Here is an 18306-nt window from a genome sequence, read left to right as displayed (position 1 = left end):
ATATATATATATATATATATATATGCTTTGATCGATTATTGAATTAATTAAATTTTTTTATCAGTTGATGGATCATCAACTCCATTGATATTGGACGAGTATTTCGATTTATCAATCAAATTGTGTAGTTGTTTGATTTAGATATAGTAGTTGATTGATATTTGATCGGTTTAATTGATTTTGGAAATTTGAAATTTTAAAATGAAGATTAATCAAATATATCGAAATAGTTCAGATTGTTTTTTAAAAAAATATTTGAGTTAATTGTTATTTTGATTTAATTAAGATTTTGTTCACGTCTGATTTTTGGGCGTGTTTCAGCATGAGTAAAGTGGAGGTAATATTAAGAGGGTTAAAAATGAATCTAATTCGATAATTTTATCTGAATTGATCCCAAAAATATTAGATAGAGAGTTTTTGGGTTCAAATGGGATATTTTCGGATTATGTTAGGATAAGTTACAGGTGTATCCATTTGAATTTAAAATTTAGTGAAATTTTTTAATTTAAATTTAATTTTATTTAAAAAATTAAAATTAATATAAAATTAATATGATGAAGTATTAAAATAAAAATAAATAATTAATTAGATTATTCAGATTATTTAGGTTAATTGGATTATTTAAATTCGGATTTAAAATTTTTAGATTATATTTTATTGTAAAATCTTTACTTTGATTTGAAGCACTCAACTCATCCGAATTGACACGGCAAAAAGAGCTATGATACTCATAAGGAAATTTTTTAAGGATTCACTTTTTGTGAATCTCATCATTTATATATTTATCCTTAAAAATTTTCCTTAAGAATATTATTTCTCCGGCAATATATAGAATGTATGAGGCAAACTGGTTCAAAACCTGATCATCTAAACAAATGATGAGCCCAATCAGCTTATTTCTATATCGATTGAACCAAATTAACAAATGGATCGTGCGGGATCGCCCACCAATCGGGCCGATGTGGGCCGAGCAGGGCACGGACCGGGTGCTGTGCCGGGCCCAATCCGATCCAGGTTCACCACCATCGGCTAGCTCTATATATTCCTATTCGCACGCAGACTGTGGCCCGTGCCGTTGATTTCGAGCGCTTGACGGCGAGCTGCGTGGAGCTCTAGATCGATTCTACAATCAGTTCTTCTTTTCTGGTATGGTTCATAGGAGATCACTCAGTTCCATCCTTTGTCTTCTTCTTCTTCTTCTTTCTGCTGCTCGCTCGATTTCTAGGGTTCGCTCAGCCGGTTGGGCGCTTTTGGTTATTTCCTATTTATTGCTCATGAATCCTGCATTCTCAGTTCGTAGTTTTCTCCGAAGTGTTTTTGATATGGTTGAAGTCGCGTTCCTGTTGCTAGATTTGTAGGAAATTTTAGAGTCAATTAAAGTTTCGGTGTTCGTCCCTTTTTTTTTAGCTGTTTTGCTTCTGGAAATGAAAGGTATAATATTTCTCGATTTTGATTGACTTTGTTTGTCCCTTTTTCTTTGGACTTCTCAATGAATACATCAAACAATCTGTGGCATTTCATATCCTTCCCAAATGGATGGTTATGGCAGTAATCTATAAAAGGAGGGGGAAAAAGGGATCTGTACCAAATGCCGATTGTATTCTAGTATTTTATTTCTACTAAAAAACAACATTTTTTGAAATTATAACACTTTAGCCTTTCTTTTCTCTCTTTACTATATTAATGTTCTTAATTTGATTATTGGATTAATCTCATGCGCGTACATATGAATATTGTTTCTCTCTGGCCTAAACGTCCTAAGGTTCCATAAACTTGCTGAAGAAACCTGGATGATTAGATGGAGATTTTTAAATATCGAAATTTTGATAAACCTACATATTGAAGTTTTTATGAGATTATCATTATTACTGGAATGTGTGGTATATTTGCCTGTATTTCCTAATGATTGTTAATTTTCTGTTTATGCTAGATAAAATCTAGTTAGTTGGAATCGGCAAGCAACAATTTTTTTATGAGACTATCATGATTACTTGAATGTGTGGTGTATCTGCCTGTGTCCTGATTGTTAATTTTCTGTTTATGCTAAATGGAATCAAGTTTTTGTCTCAGTAGTTAATTAGTTATTCTTGGTGGTGCTCATTTGCTAAGAAAACAATTTGGAACTTCCGGTACCCTGCACAAAGTATATGGGAAAACATAGTGAATATAATGAAGAGAATGTGAGCTGTGAACAGGAGAATGATAGCGAGATCGAAGAAGTTCCTTCTGAGGAGGAATATATTGAAGTGAGTGATGAACAAAACCTTGATGAAGAGTCCAGTGAAGGAGAGGAACCCTGTGAAGAACTTATTGAAGAAGATCCTGATGAAGAACTCATTGAAGACGATCCAGATGAAGAACTTATTGAAGAAGATCCTGATCAAGAACCTTACAAGAAGGAACTTTGTGAGGAGCAAGGTGAAGAACTATATGAAAGTGAACCAGAAGAAGAAGAGGAGATTGATGATGAACGTATTGAGGTACATGGTGAATATGTTCAAGAAGGATTTGAACCTCAGACATCTTTGAAGCATAATGATGAAAAGCATAAGTTGAGCTCTGGACCTTCCTGTTTAGATAAGAAGAGAAGATCAGCTGGTAAATCCCAAGGGTATGAGGAAAACAGGCAAAAACATAATGAGGACTCACACACTTATTCCACCAGTATGGAAGAAAAAGAGAACACTCAAAGGTTTGGTAATAAAAGACGCAGCAAATGGGATAAAGACCCTGAAACTTACAGAGTGGAATGCAGTACTAATCCAGATACTACAACTAAAAAGCGAAGGACAAGATGGTCTACTGAGGATTCCCAATCAAAATTGTTAGACCCTTCAAACCTTCCAGATTTTGTCAAAAATATCGTAGGTGGTACTTCTGCTGATCCAGTACTTGAGAAATTGAACTCTGAGCTCATTCAAATTAACCAAAAATTGAATGATATTGTATCAGTTGACAACCAAGCTTCTCTGAATGATCCAATCAAGGCCAAGCTTGAAAAGAAGCTCATAAAGAGGCGGCAAGAGATCATGTTACGGCTGATTCAGGGGAATGCTGCTTTCTATTTCCGTCCTAAAAAGCTTTTCAGGAAGCTCTACATACCAGTAGAGGAATACCCTGACTACAATTTTGTTGGTCTTATACTTGGTCCAAGGGGGAACACACAGAAAAAAATGGAGATGGAAACAGGGGCTAAGATTTTGTTGCGAGGTAAAGGTTCTACCATGAAAAATAAGCACACTGTAAAAAACTTGGAGGATGATGATTTACATGTCTACATAGAGGCAGAGACCCCGGAGTCACTGAATGCTGCAGCCAAGATGGTAGAAAAACTGCTAGTTCCTATGGAAGAAACAATGAATGAACACAAGAAATTTCAGCTGAGGGAGCTTGCGGCATTGAATGGAACACTTAGACAAGATGAATATAGTTGTAAAACACAAAATCCATGTGATATCTGTGGAAACACAATGCATCCTACCACATCTTGTCCTTTGACTGCTTCAAATCCTGGAGTCATCAAAAGTAACGATTTCCTCGCTTATGTGGGTAGTTTTGGAGCTTCCCCATTTATCCATCCCCAAGTTCCTAGTTACAGTCCTACCTTGGTCGGCAATCAACAATCTGAAGCTTTGGCATCTTCAAACATAAAGTGTTTAAACGAGATGAATGTGACTAATTTATATGTAGCCCATCTTCCACATTTCGTGAATGATGAAAAACTAAAAGAACTTTTTTCACCATTTGGATGCATCTCCAAGGCAGTAGTGATCAAGGAAAAGACCACCGGTTTAAGCAAAGGATATGGTTTTGTCCACTACACTGATCCTGCCTGTTCTGCAGCAGCGGTCACTCATATGAATGGGTACAGTATAGCTGGAAAGATTCTTTTAGTTAAAGTTGCAGATCATCTATTGTCTAATACCAATACTAATATTATAACACAACAATCAAATTTTGGCAATCTACCAAGCCATCCAACTGCAACAATTGCTCAGGGAGTACCTGATGTTATGAGCTGGCCAGGTCCTCCAGGATCTATTCTACCTGAAACTCATGTAACTTTTCCTTCAAAAAACAGTTTGGCAGCTGATTCTTCAAGCTATCCAGCTTTCGTTTCTCAAGGTGAGCAATGTGCTATGAGTTGGCCAGGTCCTCCAGGATCTATGCTTCCTGAAGCTTATGCATCTTTTCCTCCAAAAAACAGTTTTGCAGTTGATTCTTCAAGCTATCCAACTTCTTCCATTTCTCAAGGTGAACAAGGTGCTATTAGTTGGCCAGGTCCTCCAGGATCTATGCTTTCCCAAGCTCCTGAATCTTTTCCTCTAAAAAAAAGTTTTATGACAGCAGATTTTTCAATCTATCCTACTTCTGCCATCTCTCAAGGTGAACATGGTGCTATGAATTGGACAGGTTCTCCAGGGTCTATGTTCCCCAAAGCTCATGCATCTTTTCCTCCTAAAAGCAACTTTACATCAACTGCAGATTTACTAAGCAATCGAACTTCAACTTCTGCCATTTATCAGCTGGACCCACCTGGTGGTAGGAATTGGCCTGGCCCTCCAGGATCTCTGCTTCCTGAAGCTCATGCATCTTTTCCTCCAAAACAAAACTTTACGTCACACACCAATTGGCCAAGCTATCCAACTGCAGGTTCTCAGGGAGAATCTAGTGTTGTAAACTGGCCAGGTCCTCCAGGATCTATGCTTCCCTAAGTTCATGCATCCTTTCCTCTGAAAAGCAACTTTACATCAGATGCTGATCGTTAATCGGGCTTTCTCCATTGTCTATCAACGCCTCATGTCAAAATGTATGAACCCATATGAATCCTCCGCATGCCATCACAAACACAAGGGAACTCAAGTGGTCCCCTGGTTATATGAAGAGCAGAGACTTTCAAGATCAGTAATGTGGATTAATTTGTTCCGACAATGTACCCTCTTAGTATGTACCTAGCCCATCCAACATGAGCAACCATTACCCTGGTAAAAGGTAACAACAAGCTTTTGACTATGTTGTTCATTGAGGGTTGATAATTGGATTTCACATCATGCTCCTTTGTAATCCTACTGATAGAAGGTTTTTGCCCTCGTTAAAAATAGATAGTGTCTTTTATTCTTCATGATCTTGGTTACAGCTCTATTGGACCCTCGTGGTTTACATCCATAATAAAATTGTGCGCCCTCTGTGAATTGTCTAATTTACATGGCTGTTCATGTGTAAGAGTATTGCCATTTTATTATTGCTTCATAAACATTGTTCTGTGATCTGAATATGAAAACATGGTTTGCTAATGCCTGCTAACATAAAGCTAAAGGTAGAGTATTTAAAAACATATCAGATTGGTCAGTTTAAAAGAATGAATCTGAAGGCTAATGATTTTTAGACTAAGGTGAAGATTTAGATTTTTATGTAAATTTGTTCTGATTTATGCTTCAAGATAGGGTTGAAAATGAACCGGATTTAGTTACATAAGAACTTTGTTCATGTACTTTGTTGCGGCTTTTGCTTTGCCTCAATTCTCCGTGTAGCTTTTGTCATGGTTGCTTAGCTTTTGGTTGTGTTGTGTTAGCTTTTGTAATGGGGTTGCTTAGCTTTTGGATGTGTTGTGATATGGATGGTGTTATGGATAGTACGATACCATATGAACTACGTCATTAAATTATATTACTTGAACTTGAGTATGAGTGTCAGGCTTTCGTTTAACACAAGAAGTTCTCACACATAGTAAATAAGGGTGTTGAGTTTAATACATAAGGAGGGTGCATAGGTAGGGGTATAAGAAGAGTTTGAGAATTTGAGTACATTTCAAGTAATGAATCAAAAGTTTGATCCTTGAGCTTTTACATGGTTTAAGATTGCACCTTCAACTTTTTTTTAGCTATCCTTATATTTTCTTTGTTTTTTATTTTGATGAGGTCAAAAGAAAGATTAATATCCCCGTCAATCTATCCTAGGGTCAACACGGAGGAGGTAATTCACGGATGACTACTAGTCTTTGGAATAATGACTAGTATATAAGGGAGCTATTACCTCGACTTTGTCGAGATTTGAATCTTAGATTTCACGATGACAACACCTCATGTGCTAACCACTAGATCCATCCGAAGGGTTATACCTTTCTCGGCCTTTTAGCTAAGATCAAGTGTAGTATCTAATGCATTTATGAAGATTAGGTTGCTTGTCATAAACACCCTTCGAATGGGACGGTTGCATAAAAATTTCAAATTTGATGAATAATTTGAGACTTTGCCTACTTAGATTTGATATTCAGCCCATAAAGTTATTAATTTTTTTGTCATCATATACTAATTGCGACTTTACTCCTAACTAGGTTTTGATTGATTAATCAGTTATTATATGTATGTATTTCATTTTTTCTGCACGAAGTTAATTAATTAATTCTTAATAATTAATTGAGAAAAATTAATTATTTTTTTAAAAAAATTGATTTCACAATTTATTTTCACCGTAAATGGTTCTACACTTGTATGTATGTATTGTTAGTCTTGGTAGGTGGCTAGAGTAGGGTGAATAGTCTCACAATTAGAGTTAGAAGTTTCTCTTACCTGGAACTTATCAATGACACAAATATTAGATAAATAAAATAATTAATAATAAACAAAAAAGTAAAATAAGAGATAGAGATTTTTATTTGATTACAATTTAGATAGTTGTTAATTAAGACAATGAAAATACTAAAGGAATTTCCTTCGTTGTAACTAGATAAGCTTCTTACAAACATTGATAGCTCAAGAAAATAGTTAGGAATTGATTACAGAAGTTATTATTTTAATTCTTAGTTCTAGGAGGCTTTTTATAACATCTTGGGTTGATGTTACCATTAGCTTTAGTTGATTAGAGGCGTCTCCAATGGGATCCAGGGCGTCTCCAAGAGGAGAAAGTTTATCCTTTTTTCAACGGTAGCCAATGACTACTGTTTGCTCTAGGGCGTCTCTAAAAGAGGTGCGAGGGTGCCTCTAAAAGAGGCGTGAGGGAGCCTCCAAAAGAGGCGTGAGGACGCCTCCAACTTTGTCCAAGGGAGGCGCGAGGACGCCTCCAGTTTTATCCAGGGTGGCTCTAGCTTCGTTCAGGGTGGCTCCAATAGGAGGCGCGAGGGCGCCTTCAGCCAGCTTCATCCATTTAGTTAACTTTTAAAAGGTTAACTCTTTCTTGTATTCGCTTGGATGATCATCCGAGCGTCCTGAATTGAGTTCACCATAATTCAACTTTGACATTTTCCTTGAATAGATTTCCTCCCCGGTTTCTTGTCCTTCGAACGTCATGCATGTCTTTCTTGTCCACCGATGTACTCTTCCGTAGATTCTCGTTCCTCAGATGTATTGAGTCTGTTGGTTCTTTTTTTGTGCCATCATTTTTGCTTACTGCGTCTTTTACTTGACTTCTTATGTTCCTAAGCTCCTGCATATTCAAACACAATACATAAAAAATCGTAAGACCTAACTTAACATAGTTAATCATATCAAAATTAATCTGGAGGATATATATATATATATATATATATATATATATATATATATATATATATATATATATATATATATATATATAGACACACACTTACTCAAGTTAATGTTTATATTTTCATATTTACTTATTTATTTATATTTGCTCACTAAATAAATTTGGGAAACGAGTTGATCTGTAGTTCGATGATGTCCAACACTCTAGGTTTTCAAGTATCGTAGGCGCTTGAATTTGCGTTGCTAGATAATCAAATTCTCGACGTTGAATGTATCCTCCATGCTTCTTGCAAATTTACTGTGCCCGCGGGGCATATGTATCCATATTTATTACAATAAAATATGATAACTCTTATTCCGGGCCCCTTCCCCTTCAAGACTACCTTGATCTGGAAGGGGGAGATAAATTATGAGCATTTTGTCATGCACCTTTTGCACGGGGAGTACCAGTCAATCTGGCCATTTAAACATCTTCTAAGCAACTATTTCAAGTCTGAAATGTTGGCTTCGTGTTATTTCTTAGAAGGTCCCCTTCACATTAATTTTGTGGCATAATGCATCAGACCCGTCAAGGTCACTCTAAAATCGTCGTGGACTATCTTTAAAACATTTCAGGTCGTGTCAATGGAAATGGTCGTAGACTCTAAGCCCATGTTTGGACGGTTCTAAGTTCAAGAAAAAACAGGAGGAAAGAGAAGGATAATTTATTTACACTCCGATTTAGAAGGTAAAAAACATATGTGAAGTAGAGAGGATAAAAATTTTCCTCCCCTCGTTCCTTCGTCTTCTTCCCAAACGAAGGTGAAAATTACCTTTCCATTATTTATCCGACCCCACCTCCTCCCAAACAGAAGACTTGGGAGTCATTATCTGGAACAAAATCTAAATCGAACCATGGTTAGTTAACCTGCTTTGCAAGAGTGATAAGTACGGCAATATTGTTCAGATAATTCTAAAAAATGTCGATGTAGCAAATATCTTTGTATTCTATCTCTTTATTATTTTTTTTCCAAAATTGATTTCCATAATTGAGAAAGTATTTGTTTTTCTAATTCCATATCGCCTTCCTCAATTTTTTCCTTGCCCTTTATTCACAACATCTTCATGTTATTTTATAAATTTTCACTCTCTCCTTCTATTATGATATTCTCTACATATTCACATATTTATATCTTGCTATGCTTTCTCTTAGATAAAAGCTAGAGCTACAATGAACTATCAAATGAAGTATCCTGTAATTATAGTGATTTCGGTCGCATCCTCTCCTATTTTTTGTTCCAAAAGTCACTAATTCAGGATGAGGATTGACTACAAGATCACTCGATTTCTCTATATATTTTTATTTTCTATTATTTCAAGTAATTCTTTTATCTTTTCATTCATATGTATCTCCTCCAATGATAGCTTCTTCATTCAGTTTGCTTAAATGATACAGTTAGGATATTCATTATTACTTTGGCATCCAACTTCTGTGCCATCTAGTTGTGATATCTTCATTGGACGTGAAGTATCATCAATGAAATCAAGATTCCCAATCAATGTATTTTCATATTAGATAGGGATTAATTCAATCGTAATATGTTAAATTATAAAAACAAATCTTAAAAACTATACATTAACCTAAGTTAGGTGATAGTCTTTAATATTTACCTCTTCAGGTGAGACTCGGTTCAACAAGACCCTCACCTTACTGATATGTGAAGAATATTCTTCTACTTGTTTATTCACGCTACTTCAATATTGTATGATTTTTAGATTGGAATATGCTCCAAAAATCATGCTTGATTTATCATAACAAGTATTACATATTTGAAAATGTCCACCAAATATTATCAAATTTAATATTAAAAATAAACTTAAGCTGGAAGACAACAAATCCCTTTAAGTAATGTTGGATTGATTTGTCTGAGTTGATGAAAATAAATCCCTAATCTTAGGTAATTATGGAGTCATAAATTGATAGATGACTTCAACCTAATTGAATTTATCAAAATTGTCAAAATCATCAAAATCATCTACCATATCTACAAGACCTAAAAGAACCTTATATATATTAGAAGAAAAATAAGATAAATATATATATACAAAATATAGAATTTACAAAATCCTAAAATATCATCATGTATTTCAACTCCATGGAAATAAAATTTAAACAACTCTTTAATTCTTGATCTGGTAAGTTCTTTTTTATTTGATAAGTAAGAATAAAAGATGTTACCCGATACTTTAGTTGAATTCATATGAACCAAAGCATCTCGGTCTATAATATCAATAACAAAGACACGTCTCTTCTAGTGAAGGTAATTGATACACCTAAAAATCTAGAATGATTAGTTATCTTTTACAATATATTTTCTGTTGACTAAAATAAAAAACATTAAGTTTCTCAAATTATTTGATTTTACTAAAGTACTTACTACTTCATGCTTAAATTCAATAATTACAAGTTGTACCTGAGAATCGAAAGGTTTAGATGTTGAATCCCAGTTTTAAAATATATTAACTAATATACCATGGATACGCTACATATTTTGTATGTCTAAGAAACACCAAAGGGGCACTTTTTGATAATTGCTATGTGTTGATCAAATAAATAAACAAATCCATGATGCGTTCTTTTTATTTTAGATACTCAAAAAAACTGTTAAAGTGATTTATTACATTGTTCCAATACAGTTTCTGTTCAATATCAACGGTAGAGCTATCAGATGAGCAAACTCGTGGCAAGGTGGGTCGGCCCGTGGTGGGCCAACCATTTGGCGGGGCAGGGCCGGTCGACCTGTCAACTTGGCGGGTTGGGAAATTTCCAATCCAACCCAATACAAGGCGGGTTGCGGATTTGGCGGGCCAACCCGCGGGCCCGTCAATTTTAAAAAATAAAAATAAAAAAAATATTTCATATCTTCAACGTTTTACTTCGAAAAGATTTCATCAATCAAATATATCCATAAATATGTATTTATGTGGGATGAAAAGTACTATTTTTATTTTAAAATTATAACAAAGAAAGATAATAAATTGACATAAAACTTAGCTTACATATGTTTCTCAACCCGCGGGCCAACTCAAGCTCGTCACGGGCCGACCCGCATGGATCGCGAGTTTAGGCGGATCGGCCCGTGGCGGGTTTGGGTTGATAAAATTTCAACCCAACCTGCTTAAATTGTTTAGCGGGGCCGGCCAACCCGATGGGCCCAACACAAATTGTCAGTTCCAATCAACAGAAGCCTACAAAATATTGCAATTAATAACAACCAAATTTAAACCGATGGAGGTTTTCCAATTCTAGATGCACATTGTTCTGAATATATCCAGCACAACAGCAGTAATGTTTTGACTTAGACAGATTCGATTGAACCCATTTCAAGTCCTATAGATTTCCAAGGTTGCAAGGAGTCTAAAAGTACCCTCCATTGCTTATTTAGAGGATGTCACGCTCCGGGGGAGTCCCTGTCTGAAGAAATTTCGACAGCATCTCCCCTGTACGGCTGACAATCTGAGCCATCTCTACAGACATAATATACCTCAACCACATGCGGCTGGAATATACACACAACTACGCAGTTTATATGCAGCCTACTCGGCTGATATAATAAAAACACAACCACGCAGTTATATGTAAATCAAACAGCCCACTCGGCTATATCAAAACCAAACACAACGGAAAATACAATGGACAACACATACAACTAAAAACGAAGACTGCTAGCCGGCTAGGCTTATACCACACAACAAAACAACACTCCAGAAATAAAACCGGAACACAAAGCTAAATACACAAATCTTATATACCAAATCAAAGGTACACAGATCAGATAAGGTATAAAAACCTAGATCCTGAACATAATAAACACATGGTTGTGTCACTACCCCTATAAGCATGTATAATCAGGTAGGTACTAATATGAAGTGCATAATAAGTAAACAAAACAAGCATGTAACAGGTATCGGGTAGTGACCAACCGAAGCAAAGACGAACATAATCATTACTAAAGGTTATAACCTACTAAACATATCAACATGACATTATCAAAGATAATTTAAGGTACCCGCCTCCAATAGGAAGGTTTAATCCAGTCCAAATCCGACGTCGAGATGCTCGTCTCGTGTCAATGTCCTGTGATACATGATATCCAGATTTAGCTAATTACATATAAATAAATTAGCTAAATCAAATCCTCGAGAAGCTAACATAAATCCAGATCCAATTATAAACCCTAATTAGATCATTTAACTCCTCAATCGATTCTAACTAATCCATTCGAACTAGAACTTGCAATAAGCATAATCAATCATAGCAACTTACCCAATTTAGTCCTAATTCAACACATATATCAACTAATCAAATAATCCAAATTCACTATGATCTACAACCAAGACCAATTACCTACTCCTTACCTCAATTCACAACCAAGTGACAGCTGGTGGAAGGTTGTTTGCTACTGGAATTAGAACAAGCAACTTCACAGCCGTGCTTGTTGATCCACAGCACACAAAAGCCTGCTGAAATCCTTCCTTCAGTTCACGACCCCTTGATGATACTGGAACAAAGTGAGTCAGACCAAGAACACCACAGCAACGATCAAGTACCCAGCTCACTAATTAGGGCAGCACCCTTACCTCTGTGCTCTGAGCCCCAAATCGATGCCGGCGATCTAGGGCTGAGGTCCGTCGATGGCGCGGCAGCAACTCACGAAGAGGAAGAGGCTCGACAGTAAAGAACTAGGGCACGACTTGGAGGGCTTCGACAGATCTAGGGCAGAGGAACTTGGTCGGCTGCCAGCGCTTGGAAGAGGAGAAGAAGGGTCGGCGCTAGGGCTCCTGTGGCCGGCGGTGTCTTGGAAGGGTGAGGGAGTCGCGGGTCAATCGGACTAGGGCAGAAGAAGCCGCGGTGGCGTAGGCTGTGGCGACGACAGCGGCGCTAGGGCTCAGATGCCGGTGGATCGAGGGTCGGCGTTGCGTCGGCCAGCTTCGGCACAAGAAGAGAAGAGAGGGGCTCGGGCAGGAAGAAGAGGAAGAGAGCTTGGCCGAGGGGTTTATTCGCGAGGGGGAGCGGCACTTTTGCGTCGCCGGTTGGGAGAGGGCGATTAGAGCACGGGGTGGTTCAGCGGGGGAAGGAAGAGGGGGGCGCACGGTTTCGGCGAGGAAGGGAAGAAAGAAAATAAAGAAAAGAAAATAAAATCAAATAAAAAGGAATTAAGAAAATAAATATTTTCTCGCTTAAATGGGTAGCGTAAACAGGCTTTTCCCGAGCCCCGTTTTTATCCCCGTAACCTGAGCCATACGAGCTCCGAAAAATTTCCAGAAAATTTCTAAAAAAATTTTGAAAAATTCCCTTATCATTATTCGTCATTTTTCGATATTTTACATTCTTCCCTACTAATAAAAATTTGGTCCCCAAATTTCATTATCTACCATCAGCAAATACTAATAACAGATAAAGAGTATAAATGCTGAACGGTAAATTAACTTACACATCTCAAGTGAAAAGATGGAGGTATCGAGCTCGGATAGTATCCTCGAGCTCCCAGGTAACCTCCTCGTCCGAATGATGCTGCCATCCAACTTTAACCAGCCGGATAGTCTTGTTTTGCAACTGACGCTCTTTCCGGTCCAGAATTCGTACCGAAACCTCCTCATAAGTGACGTCAGGCTGAACGGGAACTGAGATATCTGTCAGCACATGTGTCAGGTCGGGTACGTATCTCTTCAACATAGATACGTTGAATACGTCGTGAACGCCTGCTAGGGACGGTGGTAGTGCCTGCCGATAAGCTACTGCTCCAATTCTCTCCAGGATCTGGAAAGGGCCAATGTACCGCGGAGCTAGCTTACCTCTGAGGCCAAATCTCTTCACCCCTTTCGTGGGTGAAACTCGCAGAAATACATGGTCGCCTGTAGAGAACTCCAGGGGTCTGCGTCTTTGATCTGCATAACTCTTCTGGCGATCCTGCGCCTCTGACATCCTCCGTCTGATAGTACGGACCAACTCTGCCTCATGCTGAGCTCTATGAGGTCCCAACAACTGGGCCTCCACAACCTCATCCCAGAGGGTGGGTGTCCGACAAGGACTACTATACAACGCTTCAAACGGTGCCATCTGGATAGCCGAATGAAAGTCGTTGTTGTAGGCAAACTCTACCTATGGCAAATGATTCCCCCCCCCTAACTGCTTCCGAAATCCAAAACACAAGACCTCAGCAAGTTCTCTAGAGTCTGAATTGTCCACTTTGACTGTCCATCTGTCTGCAGATGGAAAGCTATACTGAAACGGAGGTGAGTGCCCAAAGCCTGCTGCAGACTCTGCCAGAATCAAGACGTGAACCGGGGATCTCTATCCGAAATAATAGTCAAAGGGACACTATGTAATCTGATGATCTCCTCGCAATACAGATCTGCCAATCGATCTAGAGAATCAATCTTCCGGATCGCTAAGAAGTGTGCGGATTTGGTTAATCGATTAACGATTACCCAAATCGCGTCATGGCCTCATCGTGTCCTAGGCAAACCCACTACAAAATCCATGGTGATGTGTTCCCATTTCCACTCAGGAATAGGAATCCGTTGAAGTAAGCCTGCAGGTCTCTGGTGCTCAGCCTTCACCTGCTGACAGACAAGACATCTCGCTACAAATTCCGTGATATCTTTCTTCATACCGTTCCACCAATAGGAACGCTTCAAATCTCGATACATGCGGGTCTCACCAGGATGGATCGCAAATTGAGAGCGATGAGCCTCCTGAAGTAGCTCCTGCAAGACCAGGTGAGACTGAGGTACGCCTAATCTGCCTCGGAAGTATATAATACCCTCCTCATCTCGTGTGAACTTGGCCTGCTGCTCGGAAGCTATCTGTCTGCCAATAAACTGCAAATGCTGATCATCTGCCTGGGCCTCTCGGATCCTCGTCCTGATCGACGATTGAGCAACCATGGTAACCAGAATACCCTGCTCTGTCTGTCCCTGCTCCTGAAGGCCCAACTCAGAGAAACCCTGAACCAAATCTGTGACTGAAACTCGGTGGCAAGCCAAAGCCCCTCTGGACTTCCTATTGAGTGCATCGACAACCACATTAGCTTTCCCCGGGTGGTAGCTAATGATACAGTCATAATCCTTCAGGAATTCCATCCATCTCCTCAGTCGGAGATTAAGTTTCTTCTGGGTGAAAATATATTTGAGACTTTATGATCCGTGAGAATCTCAAAGGTAATGCCGTACAGATAATGCCGGCAAATCTTCAAAGCAAAGATAATGGCGACTAGCTCCAATCATGTACTGGGTAGTTCTTCTCATGCCCTTCAACTGCCGAGAAGCACAAGAGACTACCCTGCCGTGCTGCATCAAAACAACACCCAAACCCTGTAGAGAAGCATCGGTGTAGAGTACGAATCCGTTCTCTCCAGAAGGTAAAATCAAAACTGGAGCCGACACTAATCTCCGCTTCAGCTCCTAGAAGCTGGTCTCGCAGTCCTGGGTCCAAGTGAACTTCACGCTTTTCCTGGTCAGGTGTGTCAGCGGCATAGCAATGTGGGAGAAACCCTCGACGAAAGGTCTGTAATATCCTGCCAGTCCCAAGAACTACGGATCTCTTGCACTGATTTCGGCTGCTCCCAACTGGTGACAGCCTCGATCTTCTGAGGGTCTACTTAAATACCTCGTCTAGAGACCACATGACCCAGAAAAATCGACTAAAGATAGGCAGAAGGCACACTTGCTGAACTTCGCGTACAGCTGATGTCGTCGAAGAGTCTCCAAGACCATGCGAAGATGCTGTACATGTTCCTCCTCGGAATGTGAGTAGATCAATATGTCGTCGACGAAAACGACAACGAATTGATCTAGATACTCCATAAATATGCGGTTCATCAAATCCATAAATACTGCTGGAGCATCGGTAAGCCCAAATGACATTACCAAAAACTCATAATGTCTGTACAACAAACATTCTCAACCAGAGATCCCCGATAACAAGTCCGAAATCTGATCACTAACTACAAATCATCAAAGAATAGATCATCTAATGTGAGAGCAACGCTCCATCACAAGAAGTACTACATATGTGGGAGCAACACTCTACCACCAACAAGGTAACCTATATGGGAGCAGCACTCCACCACAAAAATCCAAAATATGCGGGAGCAATGCTCCACCACAAACCATCCATAATACGTGGAAGCAACGCTCCACCACAACAATCCATAATATGTGGGAGCAACACTTCACCACAAACAATCCATAATACGTGGGAGCAACGCTCCACCACAACAATCCATAATACGTGGGAGCAACGCTCCACCACAACCATCTAAAATATGTGGGAGCAACGCTCCACCACAATCAACTCATAAGTGAACCAGACATCTCACTATCCAACTAGTGACTGCACGAAATCACTCTATCATATATCACTGTAAACAACCAAGGGTATCACAATCCAGTAAGTAAATCAAATCCATTGTCAACTCTATCAACATCGTAGTGAGTCACCCACTAATAGGAGAATTAGTTGGCAAAGTAATACAACAAATGACATAATGTAGACACTCCACATAAGTAGAATCATCATGATACTACCAACAATATACCTGGCACATGTGCACACACAACATAGGTATGATCGACATAATCCTCCAATTAGTACACATCAAACATACTTATATCACAAGTATAAATCAGTGTGATACCTCTAACAATACATACCGAATCCGTGTGCATAAATCAACGTAGGTATAATCGTCAATACACCTCAAACAACACTCACCTAACATATATACACCTATGCCAAGAGTATAATCAACGTAATACTTTCAACGAATTATAATAGTCACAAGTGTACATACAGAACAAATATAATCAACACGATATCTCCCAAAATACACCAAACATATGTACACATAACATATATATGAATAATCAGCATATTTAACTCAATCAACCTGACATTCCCTATGCTACCTTCTATGTTATCCAACTAGGTATATACAGTCTAAAATTAAAGTCCACATGGAATAGGATACATCGATCCTCTATAGACTGACCAAACCGACAATGGTATACGGCTAATTCAGTCTTTTCCACGTCCGTACAAGCCATGTACTCAAATGTGCTCTAGATACCCAACTAAACACAAATAACCCAAAGATTCAAACCTCTAAAAAAAATAGAGTATGACAATCCCCTACTGATCGGACCAACAAAACTAAATCGGTCATCTACTAATTAATCAAGAATACATTAATCCTCCACAAGCAACTAAGGTAAATCAATCCACGATTACCCAAATCAACAAGTGTAAATCAGATTTCTACTGACCGATCTAACAAAAGTAAATCAATTATCTACTGATGAAATTAACTAAGATAAAATGGTATTCTACTGGCTAAGTCAGCATAAATATGTAGATACTATCCACTACCCAGCTAATAATAGCAGAGGCTGGTATGTGCCTCCATCTCCTAACCAACTAGTAGTAACAGAAGCTAAAACTACTGGTGGTATGATATGAAAAATTATCAAAGACTATAATCCTTGATCTCTATTAGGGTCGATCATTATCAGTGGCTAACCCATCACATGTAATATGAGCTACAACAACCAGACAAGTACTAAATAAAAAGTGTTAATACATGTCATAACTATCATAGTCAACAATGCATACTAACAAAAAGGTAGAATAACAGTATACCAACATACCTCCTATAGCTTGGAGATGTCCTGCCGCTGCCATGTCCCAAAACTCGAAAAGTCACATCGAGAAAACTAAAACACGAAATCCGAAACACGGGGTATAAGACTCGTAAATCGGGCTCTGATACTAAATAAATTGGTATCAGATAAATCTCGAAATCCGTAACACGATATACAAACAAGTATCGCCAACTTGACTCTGATACTAAAATAAATTGTCATGCCCCGGGGGAGTCCCTGTCCGAAGAAATTTCGATAGCATCACCCCTGTACGGCTGACAATCTGAGCCATCTCTACAGACATAATATACCTTAGCCACAGGCGGCTGGAATATACACACAACCACGCAGTTTATATGCAGCCTACTCGGCTGATACAATAAAAATACAACCACGCAGTTATATGTAAATCAAACAGCCCACTCGGCTGTACCAAAACCAAACACAATGGAAAATACAATGGACAACACATACAACTAAAAACGAAGACTGCTAGCCGGCTAGGCTTACACCACACAACAAAACAACACTCCAGAAACAAAACCGGAACACAAAGCTAAATACACAAATCTCATATATCAAATCAAAGGTACACAGATCAGATAAGGTATAAAAACCTAGATCCTGAACATAATAAACACATGGTTGTGTCACTACCCCTATAAGCATGTATAATCAGGTAGGTACTAATATGAAGTGCATAATAAGTAAACAAAACAAGCATGTAACAGGTATCGGGTAGTGACCAACCGAAGCAAAGACGAACATAATCATTACTAAAGGTTATAACCTACTAAACATATCAACATAACATTATCAAAGATAAGTCAAGGTACCCGCCTCCAATAGGAAGGTTTAATCCAGTCCAAATCCGACGTCGAGATGCTCGTCTCGTGTCAAAGTCCTGTAATACATGGTATCCAAATTTAGCTAATTACATATAAATAAATTAGCTAAATCAAATTCTCGAGAAGCTAACATAAATTCAGATCCAATTATAAATCCTAATTGGATCATTTAACTCCTCAATCGATTCTAACTAATCCATTCGAACTAGGACTTGCAATAAGCATAATCTATCATAGCAACTTACCCAATTTAGTCCTAATTCAACACATATATCAACTAATCAAATAAT

The 18306-nt window shown here is 38.4% G+C and overlaps 1 protein-coding gene across 3 annotated transcripts; it reads left to right on the top strand.

The window, feature by feature from the left end:
• Positions 1-1059: 1059 nt before the first annotated feature.
• LOC122028791 (splicing factor-like protein 1) lies at positions 1060-5223 on the top strand. Of its 3 annotated transcripts, none has more exons than XM_042587685.1 (2): positions 1060-1146; positions 2110-5223. In XM_042587685.1, the coding sequence occupies exon 2, from the start codon at positions 2148-2150 to the stop codon at positions 4713-4715; it is 2568 nt and encodes an 855-aa protein (XP_042443619.1). In that variant the 5' UTR covers positions 1060-1146; positions 2110-2147; the 3' UTR covers positions 4716-5223. The 3 variants fall into 3 exon arrangements, with proteins under 3 accessions (XP_042443619.1, XP_042443620.1, XP_042443621.1); XM_042587686.1 differs by having other exon boundaries at positions 1931-5223; XM_042587687.1 differs by lacking the exon at positions 1060-1146 and having other exon boundaries at positions 1158-4125; positions 4208-4464.
• The last annotated feature ends 13083 nt before the right edge of the window (positions 5224-18306 follow it).

The sequence above is a fragment of the Zingiber officinale genome, chromosome 10B (assembly GCF_018446385.1).
Source record: "Zingiber officinale cultivar Zhangliang chromosome 10B, Zo_v1.1, whole genome shotgun sequence".
Lineage (NCBI taxonomy): Eukaryota > Viridiplantae > Streptophyta > Magnoliopsida > Zingiberales > Zingiberaceae > Zingiber > Zingiber officinale.
This window is presented reverse-complemented; position numbering and strand designations above follow the sequence as displayed.